General features: G+C 39.2%; 1 protein-coding gene across 4 annotated transcripts in view; it reads right to left on the reverse strand.

Moving 5' to 3' along the window:
• The window catches only part of RIPOR2 (RHO family interacting cell polarization regulator 2), a 156,096-nt gene that overhangs the window by 16,375 nt on the left and 119,271 nt on the right, over positions 1–20,450 (reverse strand). For all 4 annotated transcript variants that reach the window (XM_042463910.1, XM_042463911.1, XM_042463914.1 and 1 more), the window contains exons 6-12: positions 19,427–19,480; positions 14,481–14,630; positions 12,984–13,047; positions 5,244–5,287; positions 4,026–4,151; positions 1,788–1,936; positions 907–1,036 (exon numbers count right to left, since the gene is read on the reverse strand). In XM_042463910.1, the coding sequence (XP_042319844.1) occupies positions 907–1,036; positions 1,788–1,936; positions 4,026–4,151; positions 5,244–5,287; positions 12,984–13,047; positions 14,481–14,630; positions 19,427–19,480 (717 nt within the window). The remainder of the gene's footprint in view (positions 1–906; positions 1,037–1,787; positions 1,937–4,025; positions 4,152–5,243; positions 5,288–12,983; positions 13,048–14,480; positions 14,631–19,426; positions 19,481–20,450) is intronic.

Genomic DNA, 20,450 nt, shown 5'->3' on the forward strand with positions numbered 1-20,450 from the left:
GAGGGAAGGTAGATCACTAAAGGAACGACTGCGACGCAGCTTGTCAAAAAAAGTGTCCTGAAGAGCATCTAAAATGGAAAACTGGAGCCTGTCTTGTGGAGGATGCCGCCATTTCTTCAACAGTTAAGGCAAAAAGGGGGCAATTAGTGACTAGACCATTTTTTAAATGTGATGGGATAGTACAGAAATTAAAGGTAATTTTGGCTATTAAAACTTTTGAGGACAAGAGCATGCTGCAGGTCTCTCAAGCAAAGTAGATCAGCCTCAAATGTTCCTTTATTAGGAAGAACTAAACAACAGCTGTTCCATTCCTAAAAACATTGTAATTCTGATCTGAAGCAAGAGCTGCACAGGAAAGAGCAATTTGTGGACATCCAGATATTGCTGGACTACAAAAACATCATACCTCACAATTGGCTGTGCTAGCTAGTGCTGATGGGAGATGCAGTACAGCAACATCTGGAGCGCTGCAAATGATTCACCCTTGGTTTACATGATCAAATATATCACTACTACTGCCTTTCCCACTTTTAAAAATGAAATTCTATCCATCAGTATTTTAACAAAATAGTATGTTCTGTACTCAGTTTTTTTTAAAGGTAATCAGATGTATCAAACACATAATAGATATTATTAAACAAAACATACATAAATATTATTATTGCAAGTCTATTGATGAAAGAGACTCAATTAGGGACTACTTTCATAGTAAATGGGGAAATACTTTAATACCAATTATTAGGATGCATAGTTGTAAGGAAGTTAGTTTGACCAAAAAAAAAAAAAAAATTCAAAGTATATCAACATTAAAGCAAGAGCAACAACAAAATAGCCTGAAACAACATACCAGCCCTCACATCTAGACAGTTCCAGAAAGTAAATATTAGAGAGGAAGATTTAACTTACAAAGAATGAGTGATCCTTGAAGGTTGGTGTTTCTGGAGTGCCTTGACTGTACATGGACATCCTTCTTTGGAGAGCAGATGCTTTACTTGTGTTGCCTGTGGATGGGGTCACATCCTCAACATCAAATGGGCTGTAAGAGATATGCCTCTCATTAGACTCCTCTATTATTACAAGGGACACTTGTTTTCTTTTCATTTTTAGGTCATTAGAGGACAGGCCCTTCTGTATTTTCTTTGGTGGGTCTCTGAATTCTAATACATTTATAACAACCCGTTTGAATTCTGTTAATTAATCTACAATAACTACAATCCACTCGTCTGCAACTGTGAAAGGACAAAGCACCTACTACATTTGATCTGATAATGCCAGAGAAAATGGCATTCTGTACATGAATTAACATCTAGCTAGCCACCTCCAAGGCCTTATGATGTAAAAACAATTAAGCATGTTGAGCCTGACCATTATATTGTGGATCTCTGCATCCCTTCTGGCAGGCACCAAGAAAAGAGTGGAGGAAAATTGAAATCTACAATACAGTGGCTCATCCATGCCCCACGTGCCTTGTAATGTTGGAGTTAGATAAAAATGCCTTGTTATAGGGGCTGAGTTCAGAGAAGAAGCTCCTATAAACAAGACAGATTTCTACTCCAATTTTAATTTTGTTTCATGACTATATATATAGTCATATATATATATGGCCTTCCCATAACAGCTAATGTACACAAATATGAGACACAAAGTAGGACCTTTTGTGTGGTGTTACTGTTCCTATTTAGATTAGTCCTTTCTTAAATCTGTTTATTAGGGAAGTTAAAGTACATGGATTGGCACCCGCTTGACTTGAAATGATGTTGACAGACCATGCAGTCAGCTTTACTTACTGCCAAGTGATTTCCAGATTCAGCTTTATTGTGCCAAGGTCATTGATATCCACAGCTACAACCTGAGGCTGAGCAGCAAACAACTCTTTTGTTTCACAGGTCACACTTCCCACCAGAATGTGAGTAGCAAGGCCTTTAACTTCTGTGACCTTCAAAAAGGAACGAGTGTGTTAATAATTAGGAAGGAAATAACTATTTATTAGCAGCTCATTAGTTCAGAAGCAATACCTACAGCCACTTATTTTGCAATTTCCTGGCAACAGCCCTGCTGCACAATATCAGATTTTATTGAAGAAGAATTAAAAATCAGGATTGAATTTTGTAGTCATAGGGATATTTTTCAAGTCCATGTATTTCTGTCCAGGGACAGAAAGGGAAAGCAGTTTCTGCTGATTATTTATTTAGGAATGGAGTTCCTTTTCAATTCCTGTCTTTAACTGGCAGGCCTCTCATTCTTCGCTCCAGTGTCAGATACAATGGAAGATTTTAATCCTCCCAACCTTCCAGGAACTGGAAATCCATGTGCAATTAACCTTTGCTATTTTTAATACAAGATACAGCACCACTTTTTTGTTTTCAGTCGTGTACAAAAAATTAGTCAAGCTATCAGTTGACTATTTGGAATAAGGGATATAAAACAGCTTAAGACTAAGTGTGGTACAAACAATTGCTTATATTAGATGTAGCTCTACAACAAGGCAAAGCTATGGCTTCTGATAAATAAAAGTGCATTTACTGAATAAATAGACCCTTTTCCTGTAAAGGAATGGAGGCAGTGCTGCCTAGGGTGGCTGGGAGTCCAAAAACATTTGAAGGGCATCTTGAAGATTGTGGAACAATCTAACTCTGTATTATAACTCTTAGGGAATGGAGTGAAGCTCTTAATATGCCTTTTGAGTCAGAAATAAGGGGCTGGATTTAGAATAGGGTTGAGCAGAGTTCCACTCATGCTAGGGAAAAGGAGCAGGGGGGAAACATACGGTTCTTCATATTCCCTGCAGCCCTCTGTTCCCAGCCAAAAGCCCTTCTCATGATCTGGATAGGGTCTTCTGGAGCAGCATGAGAGGCAGGGCAGGGAGAAGAAGGAACTACCTAGATTGCCTTCCCATCATCTTCCTCTAGCAGGGATCCTCTCTGGGATACGTGTGCCTTCCCTTCATAGCATAGGCAATCTAGACTGAACCCTATGTATTGAGCTGGGAATGTATGACCCTCTAGATGCTGATGGCCTGTGACTCCCATCTGCCCTAGCCAGTTTAGCTAATAGTAAAAAACAATAGAAATCACAACCCAGTAAAATGTGGAGTGCCACACATTCCCATCCCGATTGTGTTTAGCCAGCTTCTTTAGTTCATAGTAGCCTCGCCCATGAACTTTCCATATCTAATCCACTACCTTCAACTGAGACATTTGAGACTATTTTCTAATAATTACTGATACTACTACAGTACTTAACATCTGTTTAGAGATACAGAGCTGGATTTAAAGAACCCACAGTTCCTTACATATATGATAGGATTTTCTGGACTTTCACTCCCCATGGCAAACCATCCTACCCTTAAAAAACACTCATAGTAGGAGGGCCTGGAGGAATCAATTAATGTAGCATTCAGTGTGATAGAGGAGTTGAAGCTTGCAAAAGGCCATAACACATTGGCAGTGCATAGATTTAGGAGATTATCGCATTAGCTTGGCTGCTGGGACAGACCTGGGATGTAACTTTCTTAAGGCAGATCTTACCACATCTCTGGGCAATATGCATCCATTCTCATAAGCAACCTGGGCTCTTGGCAGCTTTTCAAGAACGGGATTTTCCCGTTCTTGAAAAGATTCGGGACAAGCCCTGAGAAACCTGGCGATGGGTGAACGCGATAAGATTCATCCTTGAAAAGTTACATCCCAGGTCTATCCTGGCAGCTCCTCTCTTTTCTTGGCTGGCAAACTACAGCCAGATGGACCTTGAGAGCTACCCTTTCCAGCCACTGATTGGCTGTGAGGGTGAGCCCTGGAGCATCAAGCTGGATAGCTCTGCATATATAATGCTGAAAGAAGTACATATAATGCCGAAAGAAGAGGTTCCACCAACATATTGCTCTAACATATGTCATTGCTGCACATGCAAACATTACACATTCCCATACATCCAACTGATCATGGAAAGTCTGGATGACATTAATTATAATGTGTAGGTTAAGACTGCAGTTATATTTACTTGAACTGAGGACCTTATATCAATACCTTAATGGAGATCAAGCCAACAATAAGAGGGAAGAAGATCATTTCTTCTCCATCCCAGCTTTGTTTGCCATTGACTTCTATTTTGCCTTTCAATTTCCATCTCTGGCGGCCGTATCTCATGAAAATCTGTTGGGAAAAGAATTGTCATCTTGTGTTCTCACAGCCCACATATCTGCCCTCCCTCTTTCCTTTTCCCCACACTTTTTCTCTCTTTCTCTGGCTGAATAAATCATGATCTGGAGGATAAGAATCCCAGCCAATCCACTGTGTGATGTCAGTACCTATGAATGCTAAGAATTTTTCCTGTTGGGTGTCTTTTTAAAAATAATGTAATTCTTATCTTCCACAATATTGCAGAGAAAAGGTTTAATAGAACTGTACTACAGTTCCATGACATTAGAAAGAGGAGAAAGCTGGGGGAAGTCTATTTTTTTGGTTAGGGATACTATGAAAATCTGCAAAGCCTAAGTGTCAATTTGTTGTTGTTTTGTGCCTTCCAGTTGTTTCTGAATTATGGCAATTCTAAAGTGACCTTATGATGGGGTTTTCTTGGCAGGTTTTTTTAGAGGGGTTTTCTCATGGCCATCCTCTGAGATTGGGACAATATGACTTGTCCAAGATCACCCACTGGGTTTCATGGACAAGCTGGGAATAAAATCCTGCTCTCCACAATCACGGTCCAACACTTAAACCACCACACCATACTGGCCCTCTTTGAGTGATAATGGTTTCATCCAGTGTGATCATACACAACATGGTCATATAATGACTAGCCAAGAAAAAAATGACATATTGTACATTTTGGCCATTATATTCGCCAATAAAGTTACATCTCTTGTCTTTGGGGAAAGAAAAGAAAAATTGGCTGACTTGAACTGTTCCAATTGATCTGCTCTAGTCAGCCTGTTCTGGCTGGATTTGGGAGCCATGAGGAAGAAAAGCTATGCCAAGAGAACAAAATATTGAGAGACATGCTGACACCCTTCCAGAACAAAGCTAAAGAAAGATCTGTTGTTATCTTGCTAGGCATCAATCAGATCCGTTGGACCAATCTCATAGTCTTTACGTGGGAAAGGCTCAGAGTGCATTCATCCATAAACAGAGAATAGTGGGACCTTTCTTGCTGTACAGGATATGAGAACAGGGGGAAGAAAATACCATGTAGAAACCTTTGAACATGATGGGAAACAACTTTAAAAAAAGAACAAAGTTACTCACTTCATACTGGTCTCCTGGGCAAAGTCGAGCAAAGCCAGCCAGTCCTAAGAGCCAAAAACATTTCAGATCAGTTTCGGAAGAAACCTCCATGTCTTCCTTCTCTTGTATCAGTGACTGTATACTTGGAATCACCAACATTTCAGGGTGTTGCCAAAGCACTTCTGCCATTGAGAGAACAACTTCTGGAATCCCAGTTTTTCCTTCTTTCACAACAGAGAGGATGCAGGCTGCCCCATCCAACTCATTCAATGGCTCCATCTCTGATAATGGCAGCAGTTGACAGCTAGTTTATTGACTTTGTTACTAGGGTTAATGAGATGCATGGGAGGTTTGTTGGAACAGTTAGTGAGGTCAATTACTTTGAATTCGGAATGTCTAATTTATTCTGTGTCCTGCCAGGATTTGATTATTGAGGTTCTTACCCCTAAACTCTTTAAGAGCAGCTTTCCAAGACAGATGAAGAATCAGCATTCAAATCAGTATCTTCCAAAAGGGTAAAAGCATCCCTCTTCTCTCTATCTTCTCTTTCCCTCTTTTGGCAACACTACACTACTTCCCTCCTCATCCATCCTTTGCCTAGATCACTCCCTTGAAATGAGCAATGCTATGTAGTTCTAATGCAGAAGCAGGAAACTGTGGCCCTCCAGAATTTCTGGGGGTGTTAACACCCCAAATCTTTCACTTTAAGTTATCTGCCTAGGACTTATGGGAGTTGTAGGCAAAAATATCTGGAGAGTCACAGAGAAAGAAGAGCCTGATCTAATGTGAGCAGAAAAAGAAAAACACAACAATCTTTATTAGGTGTTGGTGATCATTTTTAAAACCAAATTAATAATAGATGAAATACACAGAGCACTTCCTGTAAACTTTTAAAACCCTACAATGATGAACCAGAAACTGTGCTGAACTGATCCAACATCTTTCTATTAATTATTATTGCTATATTTATTTATATCCTACTTCCATCCCTGTATGGGATCCAAGGTAGCTTACAAAAGGTAGATACAGCTTTAAAAAATTGCATCATACAAAAGTGAAAAATGTAATTAAACCCTCAATATTTATTTAAAAACAGTTAAAGGCATAACTATTAAAAAGCAGCAGAAGAAATATAAAGAACACGACCCTTGAAAGGGCCTTTCTCCCTGAGCAGTCAGTCCTCAAAGACCTGCTGACACAAGAAGGTCTTCAGCTACTCATAAAAAGACATCAAGGAGGGTGTCAATCTAGCCTCTCTGGGAAGGGAACTCTAGAGCATGGGAGCAGTCATTGAGAAGGCCCTCTCCCATGTTCCCACCAGATGTAGCTATGTGGGTGGTGGGACAAAAAGAAGGATCTCCCCAGATCTCAAGACATGGACAGGAGATACAGTTCTTCTGAAAACCTGGGCCTGAGTGTACCCACCTGTTTCTCATACAGAAACAGGATGAGCCTACAGTTGAGCTGTGCTTCCTTGCTGATGATAGGAGAACATCCATCACCATCTCTGAAGACAGCAGGTCCACTTAAGTAGTGCTATACACCTCACATATTTCTGTTTTTGCACACCCTTCCACCACACCCTTTCTTCCACAACTGCTACATAAGGCTGCTGTCTCCTTCTACCTAACAGAATGGCTGGCTAACCAGACCAATTCTTATGAGGCATTTTACAGTATCTTTGGTTGGATTAAACTTGTTATCACTTGCCACAGCAGAATAACTCAAAGTATACAATGCAAAAAATAGAACTACTTCGTGTCTGAGATCTCAGACTCACACACTTCAATCCAATTTATTTCAATGTACATGGAGCTTGCCCTGCCCCTGGAACCATTGCTCCATCCATTTCAAGAGGTGGACAAGATATGATCACACAAAGAAATGCATTATGTACACATAAATGACTGGGACTTCCATATACAGGAAAAATCCATAACGTTCTCTGAACATACATGACTCCCTGGGTTCATGACTGGGTGCATGAAGAAAAATGTTCACAGAAAAGAAAATCTACTTTTCTTTGAAACAACTGCAAAAATAAAAGTAACCTTGAAGAAAAACTCAAAACACATTCTAAGAATAAAAGTATTTATGGATGTTTCAACTTCCTTTAGGTTTTGGGGTCTAATGGTGCAGCCCTCTTGATTTTGGGTTATTATTGTTGTTGAATTTTGCTTGTGATGACATGCAGTCCCTCATGGGGATCTCACAATGAATTTATATTCCTGAAACACTCATTTTCTTCCTTTCTTTTTTGGAGTGTTCTCTGTTCAGTGAAAGAGCATCTCCCTGCATGTTGAAGAGAAACTTCTAGTCTCCCCCTGCACCTTTTACTGAACTGAGGAGAAAACATCACACATGCCAATTAAAGCACTCAGGGTGAATACATTTGGCATATTTAGGGCATTTTTTGTTGGAGGAAGAATTTGATACTATTTTAGGCATATGACCAGAGAAAATGACAACGAATTGTTAGAAACACCATAATTCACTCATTTTCTATCACCCCCACCACACTCTGTCTCACATAATGTTTCTGGGTTAATCAACATAATTAAAATAATTATAAGGTGTTCACAATCGGGATCACACCAGCAACATAAATGTGTCAGTGCAATGTGGACAGCTTGCCTTGCTCTAACAATCTGAGCTTGCCTCGCTCTAACAATCTAACATGTATTTTTTTATCTTGACCCCAAACACATTGTCACAGCCCCACAAAAGTTGATAAACTATTTTTTTTAAATTTTGATATTAACAAGGAGGATTAGATTTATGGAGATGATAGTGGTGGGAGGAGGACTGACAATGTTACAACACATTCCTAATTTGTCTGTAGGTGGCAGCAGTACCTCACAAGCCTTGCTAACCTTTTTTCTTTAAAAGTGTTTTAGAAATATTCACTTGTGATTTAACACTGTGTATTAACACACACACACACACACACACAGAGTGGAGTAATCACACTTTTAAATGCCTCTGGGGGAGTCTATGAAATCTAGAGCTCAGAGGGTGGATGCCGAATTAAACACTTATAACACATTATTAACTATCTATCATAATGCAACTCAGCACTTTACAATTATATTTATCCTCACACTACAAGACATTCACTATTTTAATTCAATACCCAATGGCTCTTGTTTATAAATTTTACTGAGCCAAATATTTCTCCACAGCTGAGAGTAGTATTTCAGTTCCACGGAAATCCCCTGTGGTATGTCAGCCTGAGAGATGAGTCTGTTTCAGTTGTAACAAGAAATCATATTATTCCACTACCAGAACAAGCCTTAAGCTCACACAATCCTTGTTTCCACATGTTCTCTCAGCTTCTGTTTGCAGTTTTAAACTAGTCATAATAGGAAAGTGTGGTTTGTCTAAAACAGAGCTAGGAAACTTCAAGGAGTTGTTCAGGGGTAACCCTACTGCCATCCTTCTGACACCCATGGCTAGATTCCTCTGGACCTGCCAACCCCAAAATTGACTTGTGCTTGTTCCAAAACTACGATTTAAAATAACTGAGTTAGAACTGTGGTTATTTTTTTTTTAAAGAAGTACTCTTCTACTCTCCTCCTCTGGTATATGAAAGAGAAAGTGTGGGGAAGGATCCTATAAACCTCACAATTACTAAACCTCTTTTATACAGTATGAAACTCTGGTTTCCCATGATGTTGGAATCATAAGACTGACAAAGTTGCTCACTCAGCCTCATAGCTGAATAAGGATTTGCAAGCAAGTTCATCTGCAAGTCCCAAATCTCAGGGCCTGGCTCCTTTCCTCCAGTTTTCAGGGCGAAGAGGAAGAATCTCAGGGTGAAAATGCCATCTTGAAAATGTGTGTGTGTGTGTGTGTGTGTGTGTGTACCTTTCTTACTAGTTAGACTTAAGTGTTTGTTGTTGGAATGGCATGCTCCTTGCAACTGTAGTTGTAGCATGATATATCATGCTTAATGACATCATCATCATCTTGTAACATCACCAGGGTTCACCTCCTTTGATATCATATGGGGTAATCTGAAGATCTTGGGTTTGGGCCATGGACTCTCAGGACCTGAGACAGTCCTCACCTGGCAACCCTCTTCAAGGTTAGTGTTGCCTTAATATTTAATGAAACAAGCCAAAGGTTTCTCTACCACTTATATAAACAATGTGGCCATGCTGGCTAGGGGACTGTGGGAGCAGTAGTCTAAAAAGTAACTTTCACAAGCTCTGAAAAAGACTGAAGTAGCTACCACACTGAGGAGTGTGGCAGTTAACACAAGAGTTAATGTGCAAGCAAAATGGAGTGTGATCATACTGCAAACACAAGACCAATCTCAAAAGAACTCAGTTGGTGAGAACTGTCAAAGTATTACAGCAGTGCAAATGCACCTAACAGATACTATGGAGTAATATCATAAAGAAAAGAAGATTCTTGTTCCAGTCAAGAAATATTTGTCACTGTCACAGGATTTCTGGGTCAAATCCAGAAATAGGAATTAGATCTCTTGTGCTCCAGTACTCTTAATTCATGGGAACTGATTTCCTTTCTACTGTCACATAATGTTTGCTAAAGCAACATTACTTGGAATAAATGTCACCTTTACACTAATGGTTGGTCTAATATGTCTTGACGTAGCTTGGCCCAGAAGCTTCATTCTTATTGCTAAGAGGAGACCTTTCTTTGTCTGTGAATATATAAAGCTCTGTTTCTCCTGTCCTCTCCCACTGCCAGAACAAAGCCACCCTCTGTTGGGATCATATTACCTCCCACCATCTAATTTATTTATTATTTATAAATAATTTAAATTTACTAGCACTCTGCTGCTGGATTCATCTCCCTTTTGATGCCTCACTAGAGAATTTGATCTCTGCTTCCCACCTAGTTGTAAACACATGGACCTCTAAGCAAAGATGTGTGAGGAAAAAAATTAAAAATAAATTTATCCATTGGAAAAAGTAGCCCTGTATTAACTAACTTCAAAACTGCTTCAGTGTATGTTTTAGCCCATTAAAAGTCTAATTTATAAAGCCAGTGTGTTTCAAAGTTTAATGCTTTATACAAAATCTTCCAGTTTCTGGAAACTTGCATTCATAAGTATTTTTTTTGTTTTAGCCAACAGCTTAAATCAATTCCTTCACCTTTCCATGAAAACTATTCTGTCAATTGCAAAGAGCATTTTACACTCATAGAAAAGGGAGAACTAGACCTATGCAATGTTAATATGCTAATCTTTTTTTTAAATGTTTCAGTGTAGGAATAGACCAGTGTAATCTGACTTGATGCATTTAGACAAGCTCAGAGAAAGTATCACATAGTGATTAAATTCAATTTACTGTGGTGATTAAAAAACAAAATATTAAATAAATAAAACAAATAAAATAAAAAGAATTATGAAAAATATCTTATTTTCCACAGAAACAAATTGTGACATTACTTTGCATTCTCTTCTGTTTTGCATTTTAGACAGTAATAGAGGGGCAAATATAATTTAAGCAGAAGAGTTCATAGAAATAACTCAAAAACAGAAAAAATGGAAGGCATGATTTTGTTTGGAACTAGAGCATTGAAAGCTGTTCTGTATTGATTCAAATCAATGATTCCTTGAGACCAGGGTGGACAACTCTGGATGGGTCACATTAGCCCCCTCCAGGGGAACTTGGAGGCCCTCATGCTCACTGTACCCACTCTCACAAAAGAATCTGGGTTTGTTTGTTTGTTGTCCTCAAATGCTCTCAAGGAGACAAGGGGGGCATTTTCACCATGTTTGGGCCTCTTCTAGTTTGAGACTAGAAGAAGCCTTTTTTAAAATATCTGGAAGTGAGTGGAAATCACTTTTTGTCATTTCCTATTCCAGAAGAGGCCTCCTTGGAACTCAACTGGCCCAGGATGGGCAAAAAAAAAAAAAAAAAAAAAAAAAGGTAGAAAAAACCACCACATCCCAATGAAGGCATTTGCAACAAAAAAAAAAGTTTTGAACAATTTTGCAAACCAATTGTAAAACATTGTTTGTTTGTCCTCCAGGGTACCCAGAGGGCATCCAAATGTGGCAAAAATGCCCTCCACACCCCTGGAGGCATGTTGGGGTAATATTTTGATCCTCAGCAGTCAAAGAAGAATGTAATTGGGTTGTGGATTTAATGGAAACCGAGGTAAATCTAAATCATACTTCAAACAATGAAAATTGTGTAAAAGAAAATATCCTGCAAACAATGGGATTAAGCGGCATGCCAGAATATTTTAATTTTGAATTTATAATGCATGAATAAGACATAAGATCTGTAGACCAGAATACAATTGTTAGACCCAACAAGAATAGGCTCACTGAAGAAATGGGAACTTAGTAAATCAAGACGTATGCAAGTTTCATTCATTCATTGTCTAACTGGGGCAAACACTTGGATTGAAGGCTTTCATTTCCATTTGTTCCTCAAAATATGCTATTTTATGATGTTATTAAACAAATAAATGAAAAATGACTACAGCCTGAGTTTTTTGATCTCTACTAAATACAGAAGCACCTAATGTTTGTTTGGACAAGAAGTTGTGGTGGTATGGACTTATGGGCAACACAGGTTCTTCAGCATTTTCCTTAATGCAAAGGAGGCAGCCACTAGCCTTTGCAACAATTGCCAAAAGGAAACAGCGATTGTTATGGTTCCCAGGGTGCTAAGAGATGCTGGCTCACAGAATTAGTCTGAAACTCATTTCCACACCCAATGAAAATGCCACCCACTGAAGAGCTCCTGTGTAGAAGACTCTCCAGAAGCAGTAACAGCACCTCTATTTTCTAGGTTTAAGCAGCAAAGCCCCAGGACTCTAGGAAAGACTCAAAGCAAATCAGGGTCCTTGAGCAAAATCTCTGGCGAGAGTCAATCAGGTTCTCCGAACAGGAAAACACCCACACTACATGCATTTCAAAGCAGCATATGGGAGTTCCATAGTGCTGTTTGTCAGTGGGTCCACCTGGCACAATTTTTGTTGTACTTTCACATTTTTCTTGCTCCCAAATGGGAAGGGTAGGAATCATACTTTGTATACAATTCAAGGTACAATTTCACGTGACTTACAATGATTGAAACACAGGAAGGAAGCAAGTCAGAGAGAAAGAAAGAGAGAAAGTGAAACAGAGAGATCCCCAAAATGGTGAACTGTAGATTCTTCAAATTCCTCAAAAAGGATAACAGACTTTCTTCTCCTAATGATGCTTTTATTCCCCTCAAATGTATTAAACTTGATGACTGGGATGTGCATGCTGCTGATTAAAAAGCTTAATTCTCTAAACATATTACATTCTTATTAATATCCCGACACATATTAAAGATATTTTTCTCTCTTATTGCTTCTTTCTCTGTTTCTAGTCTTTTAGAACATTTGGGATTTAATGTGACATTCAAAATTTCTGGCAGTGGCAAAGCTTAAGATATTTAAAAGTTTATTAAAAAAAAGATGTGCCTTCCTCAACCACCAAAAGTTGTTTTTTCTCTCAGAACGAATGGATAGTTAACTCTAATTAGCTCACATCCATCTAAACAAGAGCAAAAACTATGTGCAAAGTTTGCTGTAATGCTTGATATTTCAATATGTACAACTGATTCCAGTTGCTTTGGCTATAAGGCAGGATGAGCTCTGAAACCTCCATAACCAACACAGTGGAAGAAAACAAACAAACCTCTTATCTAAATTGGTTTGTGCTCTCAGTGCTTTGAGAAACAGACACACACAGAGCTCTCCCTGACATGTTTGTGCACAAAAGGGGATGAAAGGAAAGCCAATTACCTTTCATCTTGATACAGAACTCCCCCATTAGATTTTCCAGTTCCCCTTCTATAGTACACATGTTCTGTGTGGAAAAACAGAAAACTGTATATCAGATTAACAATTCAAAATTAACAATATAAAAGTGCCTTAAAACAAGCTATAACCCCTCTCCCCCCGTTTATAATCAGGTGCAATAATTCTGAAAAAGCCAGAATAGAGGCTCACAAGGATGTCCTAGAGAGGAAGGAAAAAGGAAGAAACTCTCAGTCAGTGAAGTTGTGAATGTACCCCTGGAAATGATTACTTCTTTTTTCATTATCTGGAGGAAATTGGGGCTGGGCATCAAATTTTGTCCTAATATCCAGAGAGACAATCTGATACCTCCACTAGTCATGAGCTGCTTGAGCAAGCCTCAGTCTTAAAAATTCTCTCAGGACATCTAGAATGCTATGGTCAATTGTAGCTTTCCAGCACATATACAACAATGAAATACACATGCAACTGCACAATTGTCATACATGACAGTTTATATATACATTTTACATTAATGTTCAAATGGAAGTGAATTGTACATAGGAATTTTGTTGTGTCTGAAGCACCAATATTAACCAAATCCCGTTGCCCCTGGTCTTCAATAGGCACTTTTTCCTTAGAGTAGGGGTGGGAACTTTACTGGAGATGGGGGATAGAGACTGCACTTGACCCTTCCAGAAACACGGAAGGATACCCACCTTTCCCTGATCTCATCTCTAAACATCTTTTTTTTCCAGAAGAAAATGTTGACCACAAACATAGTCTCCAGGTTGTGCAATTGACCAGCTGAGAACATTTTTTCCACATACAGACCTAATTTAAGACCTTTACCCACCACTGGAAGGAAAACCTTCTGAAGAGCTTAAAATAGGCCTGCAATGGTTAATCACATACTTCTGGAAGATCTGGGGGAGGGGGGCTATGCTGGCCATTTTTCAGCCAGAAAACCCTTTGAAGAAAGAAAATAGGAGATCATGAGTGGCAACATGCGGGTCCTGTGGATACCAAAAGCTGCACATTGACCACCCCTGCCTTAAAGGCATTTTTCAGATTTCTCCACTGAGATTTAAGCTAGTTTTTGCTTCAGGTTTTCCTTATTTTTTCCTGTAACTTGATTCTCTCCAGCTAGGAAGCTATATCTGCTGGCCCTCTCATACCTTTGAATTATCAGATTTGAAAATGCTCTTCCTACAACCCAACATTATCATCAATACACAAACAAGCACCAGAAGACTACTGTGCTCTCAGAATTATAAGTTAGCAATAGGAAATTCACATGATAAGCCACTTTGTCCAACAAGAATTGCACACAAGAATGCACACTGCAGCACACTGATTATCAATAGCAATCGATTCTATATTTTAGACATTCTATTATGTGCTTTCCACAGATTCCACAATCAATTTTATTGATGTTACATCAATGTTCCTACAACACCTTGTGGCAAATTCAACCACAGACAAGATTAAGTAATCATGTACCTCTGTGTATTCTTTATAGCTTTTGTTGATTTCTGACAAACTCTCTCGAGCTGCCTTGCTTGCAGGGGACAACCCAAATGCTTGTTTCATTTTGCTAGCACCATCACGGAGCCGTCTTTGGATACAATAGGCTTCAAAGAGCTCATCAACCTGATAGGAACAGCAATGACCCATTAAGATTTTGAAAAATCAAAAATCAACAGAAAGGAACTTAAACACAGCAACTGAGAGGTTCTTGGTGTTTTTTTTTTCTTTAGAGAGATGGATGGGTAAATATCTTCAGAGTTGCTTCCATATCTATAGACTGACAATAATTCAGTGTGGAAACAGAGTAGTTGACAACAAACAGTCTGTCAGGAATTTGTATTTCAATTTTACAGGCTTCTAACTGTTATGGCTTTGGGTTTTGTGTAAACGCTCTCTGTTATCATTAAGTTTCAGTTTAAAAGCTAGTTTCTCTAAATAAAAGATTCCTGCTTGTCAGCTTTACCACCTTCTGATAATTCCCAGAATAAAAAGAAAGATAGCAGTACATAGTTTTTCACTGAAGAGGCTACTTCAGAGGAAAAAGGAAAATAATGAGGCTTCTTCATCAGTTGCATCAAGGCCTATCTGTCAACACCTAGTGATATTGACAATCATTGTAATACAATATGCACCATGTACAATATCTATGCTTAAACTGGCCAGTTAAATATATTAATCAAAAACTTCAAATTAATGCTGAAACCTCTTTGTTCCTGATGAATAACATGTCTTTCAGCATAATCCCTTGCATGTAGAGTCTGTCTGTATTACACAGCTTGATGCTACTTTAACTGTGCCTATATTCAATGAAATTCTGGAACTTGCTGTTTGGTTGGGTATCTATAGTTCTCTGCTAAGAACTCTCATCCACTTCCTTGAATTACAGTTCCTAGCTTTCACAATACCTCACTAAACTCCAAGCATTCCACATGATGGAATCATGATAGTTAAAGTGGTATCAAACAGTTATTAACAGTTTACACATATATACTCTTAAGAGGGCTAGCCCAAGACATTTTGCTTTCTGAGGTGAAGGATGAGTTGGTGTCCCCTTCTCATTCCATGTAAAGAAGCTGTTCTGGACTGGCAGTTTAATCCTACTTCAAGAAAGGTGGTGGAAGAGCCATCCAACTAATTGAGGGAGCAGGAGAAAAGTTATATGCAGATGGGAACAGCTGTGGAGTTCAGCAGTAATAGCCAGGAGGTTTTTATTCCTACTTGAGATGATTGCCTTATTCTGCCTAATGAAAAGGCCATACTCAAGACCTAGGGTACTTAATGGAGTTCACTTTTAATCAAGCATGCAAAGGACTGTAGCATTACTACTATCAATACCCGGCAGCACTAAAAATTAATCATTTTCAAGAATCTCTATGGGGGTGTACAGACTGGTACTTTATGCCAACCTGCACCCGAACTAGGGCTCAGATAGGGCTGAGCGCGCACACATTCAAAGCCCTTACCGTGTGCTGCGGGCATCATCTTGGCACGTGCCCATCCAGATGGCGTGCACCATGATGATGTCCGTCGTTTCACAGTTTCTATTTGCAGTGGGTTGGGGGTATGGCATGCGGCTGCTGCGTTCCCAACCCAGCACTTCCAGGGCTAGCATAGAACTGCCCCTGAACATCTGTTCAGCCCCTATGTGTCTTTTTCGATGGAGGTATTCTAGTTGTCATGTCTATTTAAGTTAATTCTTATGTCACTTCTGGTGACAAATATGAGAGCTTTCTTGGCAAGACTTATTCAGAGGAGGTTTGCCTTCCTTTTAGGCTGAGTGTGACTTGCCCAAGGTCACCCAATCAGTTTCCATGGCTCAATGAGTATTCAATTCCTCCAGAGAAGAAAAGCTACCAAGCTGATTTTACTGTTGCACACTGGTCCTTCATAAAACAAAACAGCAAATGGCAGTACTAGTGGAGAGTATTTCTATCCCTGCAAGGTGATGCACTGAATTCCACTGCTTCCCCTTACTCTCCTTCCCCACTACATGAAAAGCTGTCCCTGATGACTGGAGACCCTCTTAACATTATGAAACATTGCAGGCATATCTCAGTGGCAAACCCCCTCTGAAGATAGGTGTATCTTTGGGTCACCATAAGTTGGAAATGACTTAAAGGCACACAACAACAAAAACTTCTGCAGTAGATAAGGAAAAGAAATTCTGCAGGCCCCACCTTATGATGAAGGCAAGCATTTTCCACTAGCAGAAATTCATCATTAAATATAGCCCATTAAGTCCCCCCCACTATAGGCTCAACCTCACAGTAGCATCTGCAGGTTTTGCTAATGCAGAATCTGGCTTAGTACCTAAGAAATATTTTACTAGGCACCTACAAACAGGCAATAGTGCCATGAAAAGACATAGATCAATTCCAGAATGCATTATGATCATAATTAGTCTCTCTTGGCCTAGATCTGCATGAGTAATAACATATATGGTTATTGTGAATACTGCTATGTATTTCTTTATTTCAACTAACCATATCACCAAGAGCTGTCATTTGCTGTTTACTCCTGTTAACAGGGTGAGGTACAACATTCTCTTTCTCCACAAAGCTATCTGCTATATTACAGAGCTATGATGACAGTGACCATGTTTCCTGTTTTCCTTGCTTGGTTTCCTGTTCAGAGTTTAACATCAATACATAGCTGTCACTAGAAAATAACTATGTTGTTGCCCTTACATTTATCTAAGCTTTGCTGCTTTCTATTAAAATATTTTCAACAGTTGTTGCTTACATTTTGGTCTTCTAAAAACTTGTTCACATCAGGTTCCCTTTACTTGTCACCATGGGTTACAGAACAAAAAGTTAATCTACTGAGCAATTTGAGTGTTGTTTTCCCCCCTTTTTCTTTGTGGCAATTCACTCTTGCTTTAAAACACTGAAATCATTTTGTTCTGAGTGGGATGGACCTGAACAGAAAGTACCCTGCTGCATGATCTTTTGCTGGCAGGGAACATGTTTTTTATGGAATCTGTTTTCTTGATGAATATTTGATCTGTGCATACAGGAATAATAAAGAATTTTGGATGCCCTCCTATAGGCAATGCTATAGGAGAGCCAGAGCTTCCGTGCTGAAACCACCTGGGCTGACATCCAGTTAGGCAGTTACAATGTCATCAGCTAACTCATGACCTTCTAACTCTTTGGTATTCATATTTATGATCATTGCCATGGTCACAAATGCGCCTTTAAAATCAAATAAAGGCATTCTGCAGTGCTGGTGAGGTGAGCACTGAAGAATGATTCATCCTGCCCTTTCCCACCATCAAGCTATGGTGCAACAAAGGGTTACATCAGGATCCTTGTTTCTGCTCATTACCCCATAGGAGAGGGCTGGACATGTCATCCTTCCTGACCCTACTTGCCACTCTCCAGGTATGGCTGCCTGGGTTTGGGGTACTGATCAGGAGACAGAGCATAGCAACAGCATCATAGCTGCATGCCTAATACAGGATTTCAGGATAATAAAAAAAAAAAATAAAATATTTATCTTCCGCTTTGAGGATCGAGGCGGGTAACATCAAAGTTTATACAATATACAACAATAAAAACAACAAGTTCCACAAGACCCCGGCCCAACCCTCCCTCCCAAGTATAAAATTAAACAAGAAAACATGGTTAAAAATACATAATATGACAAAATTAATAAACAAACCACGAATAAGAAAAATAATAAAAGGAGGGGCATTCAATTGGTTCTGGACATTATCAATCGGGGAAGGCTTGTTGGAAGAGAAAGGTTTTTGTCACCTTTTTAAAGGCCTCGAGTGAGGATAATTGGTGAATCTCTTCTGGCAGGTCATTCCAAGTTTTTGGAGCAGTGACAGAGAAGGACCTCCGGGAGGTCACCGCCGGTCTGGTCTTTTTAGACTGTAAGAGGTTTTTCCCGGAGGATTGAAGTGTACGGGAAGGATTGTATGGGAGGAGGCATTCCTTCCAGTAGACTGGACCCAGGCCATGTAGGGCTTTATAGGTGATAACCAACACCTTGTACTGTGCCTGGAAGCTAATAGGCAGCCAATGTAGTGATATTAAAATAGGTGTAATATGGTCGAACTTTGGATCTTTGGGGAGAGGACCACCCCCTTCTGCACTAGGTCCATGAGCCACCAATAAGGAAATAATGAAGCACTTCACTTTGGAGTATTGCAGTGTGAACCTAACTTATATGCCACCATTGACACAAGGCCATGCTACTCCTAAATCCATCTTTTAAAATTCAATGCATCTTTTAGATATACAAATACCATACAGGGAGTTTCTGGGATTATGAACTGAGGAACATTCTTTTCAGGGGAACCAGAGGGCAATTTGTCCTTTCCTTTAGTAGTAGCAACTCTATGGAGCATGGAATAGGTCTTTCTGGACAGAGATGGATTGCACTTCCACATCTCACACTCAAAAATCCCAGCAGTTCAACTAACAGTCTGATGCAAAACAAAATTAGATTAATTCTGTATAATATTTGGAGTCTTAACTGGTCATCATGCTTGATGTCAGGAAGAAATGTCTCCCTTCAAGTTAGATGGGCTTTTGCTAACTGCTATGCAGAAATCAAGGCACAGCTTCAATAGCATATACAGATTTTATTTATTTATTTATTTATGGAATTTATATTCTGCTTTTATCCCAAAATAGGAATCAGTGGTACATTTGTGTCTGCCCCAAGTCCCAAGACCTGCCACATGCCTCAGAAGAGCATGATGCTGAGTTATTGTGTGAAGGCAACAATGGGGACACACTGTGAATGCAACATAGTATTTGCAGCTGACAGTGGAAGACCTAACCGAAATCAATTTGAAGGGCTGCTTTGTCAGGAGGTTTCTCTGGAATACTGGATATTGCTGGACAGGCTTTTGATAAATTGTTCAAGAACAAAGTTAGAAGCAAGATGAAAGGATAGCTGATTACCTTGCTGATGTGGAACTCCAGCTTTCTCATATATCTTTCAATTGCTTTCATTTGCTGCAAAATAAATTAAAAATAATTAGAATGAGAAGAATGACAGATAGCTTCTATGAAGTGAACTGATTTGCACTTTTGCAGAACTTTTAATACTCTCATGTCAGACTAGTCTGATACAAAATAAACAGAGCCTTTTCTTTTAAAGGGAGTGTGCTTCATTTCAGAGTGAGTTTTTGTAATTAGAATCAGTGTACTTCAAATTTCCTTCTGATACTCTAATTTTTAAAAGGCTTTGATCATTTGAATAGAGATAGTCAGTACCTTTCCCTGCTTGTTTCCAGTTTCCACAAAGTATAATACAAATGTGTTCCAAACACTACATTAAACATCCAAGTACCTATTCAGAGTCATATTGAGTTAAAACTAGTACTGCCTTAGTCCAGTGGAGGGCTAAGTGTTGCTCTGGAACCACAGTGTGGCTCTAAATCTTTCTAAATTGTCCTGCAAAGTTAGAGTGAACTGCCTCTCATGGAAAGATATTGATTAACTTTTCAAATAGGTTGCTATGTCCTCCTGCACTATTTCATGTCAAAACTATAAATTTTTCAAATACATGAGTAGACTTCTGGCAACATTTGTTTTTTCTCCTCCCAGCTTTTTGCATATTCAGTAATCCTAGAGGGTCTCGGGGGCATAAAACAGGCTCTTGGACTTGCCACAGTTGACAACTCCTTCTTTAGAGCACAGCCCTCAAGCCACTTTCTTTGAAATAATTCTTCTGAATTGAAAGTGTTTGTTACAGATAGACGGATAGATCAATACACAGACAGACAGATAGGAATTAATGAAGGACAAAGACTCTGGGAGACTTTGTTCGAATCTTTGCTCAGTCATGGACACACACCAGGTGACCTCAGGCAAGTCATACTGTCTTAGCCTAAAAGGAAGGCAATGGCAAATCCCCTCTGAATAAACCTGGTCAAGAACATTCCATGATAGGGTTGCTATAATGTTTTTACTGTTTTTACTG

Source organism: Sceloporus undulatus, chromosome 4, assembly GCF_019175285.1.
Source record: "Sceloporus undulatus isolate JIND9_A2432 ecotype Alabama chromosome 4, SceUnd_v1.1, whole genome shotgun sequence".
NCBI classification, from domain to species: domain Eukaryota; kingdom Metazoa; phylum Chordata; class Lepidosauria; order Squamata; family Phrynosomatidae; genus Sceloporus; species Sceloporus undulatus.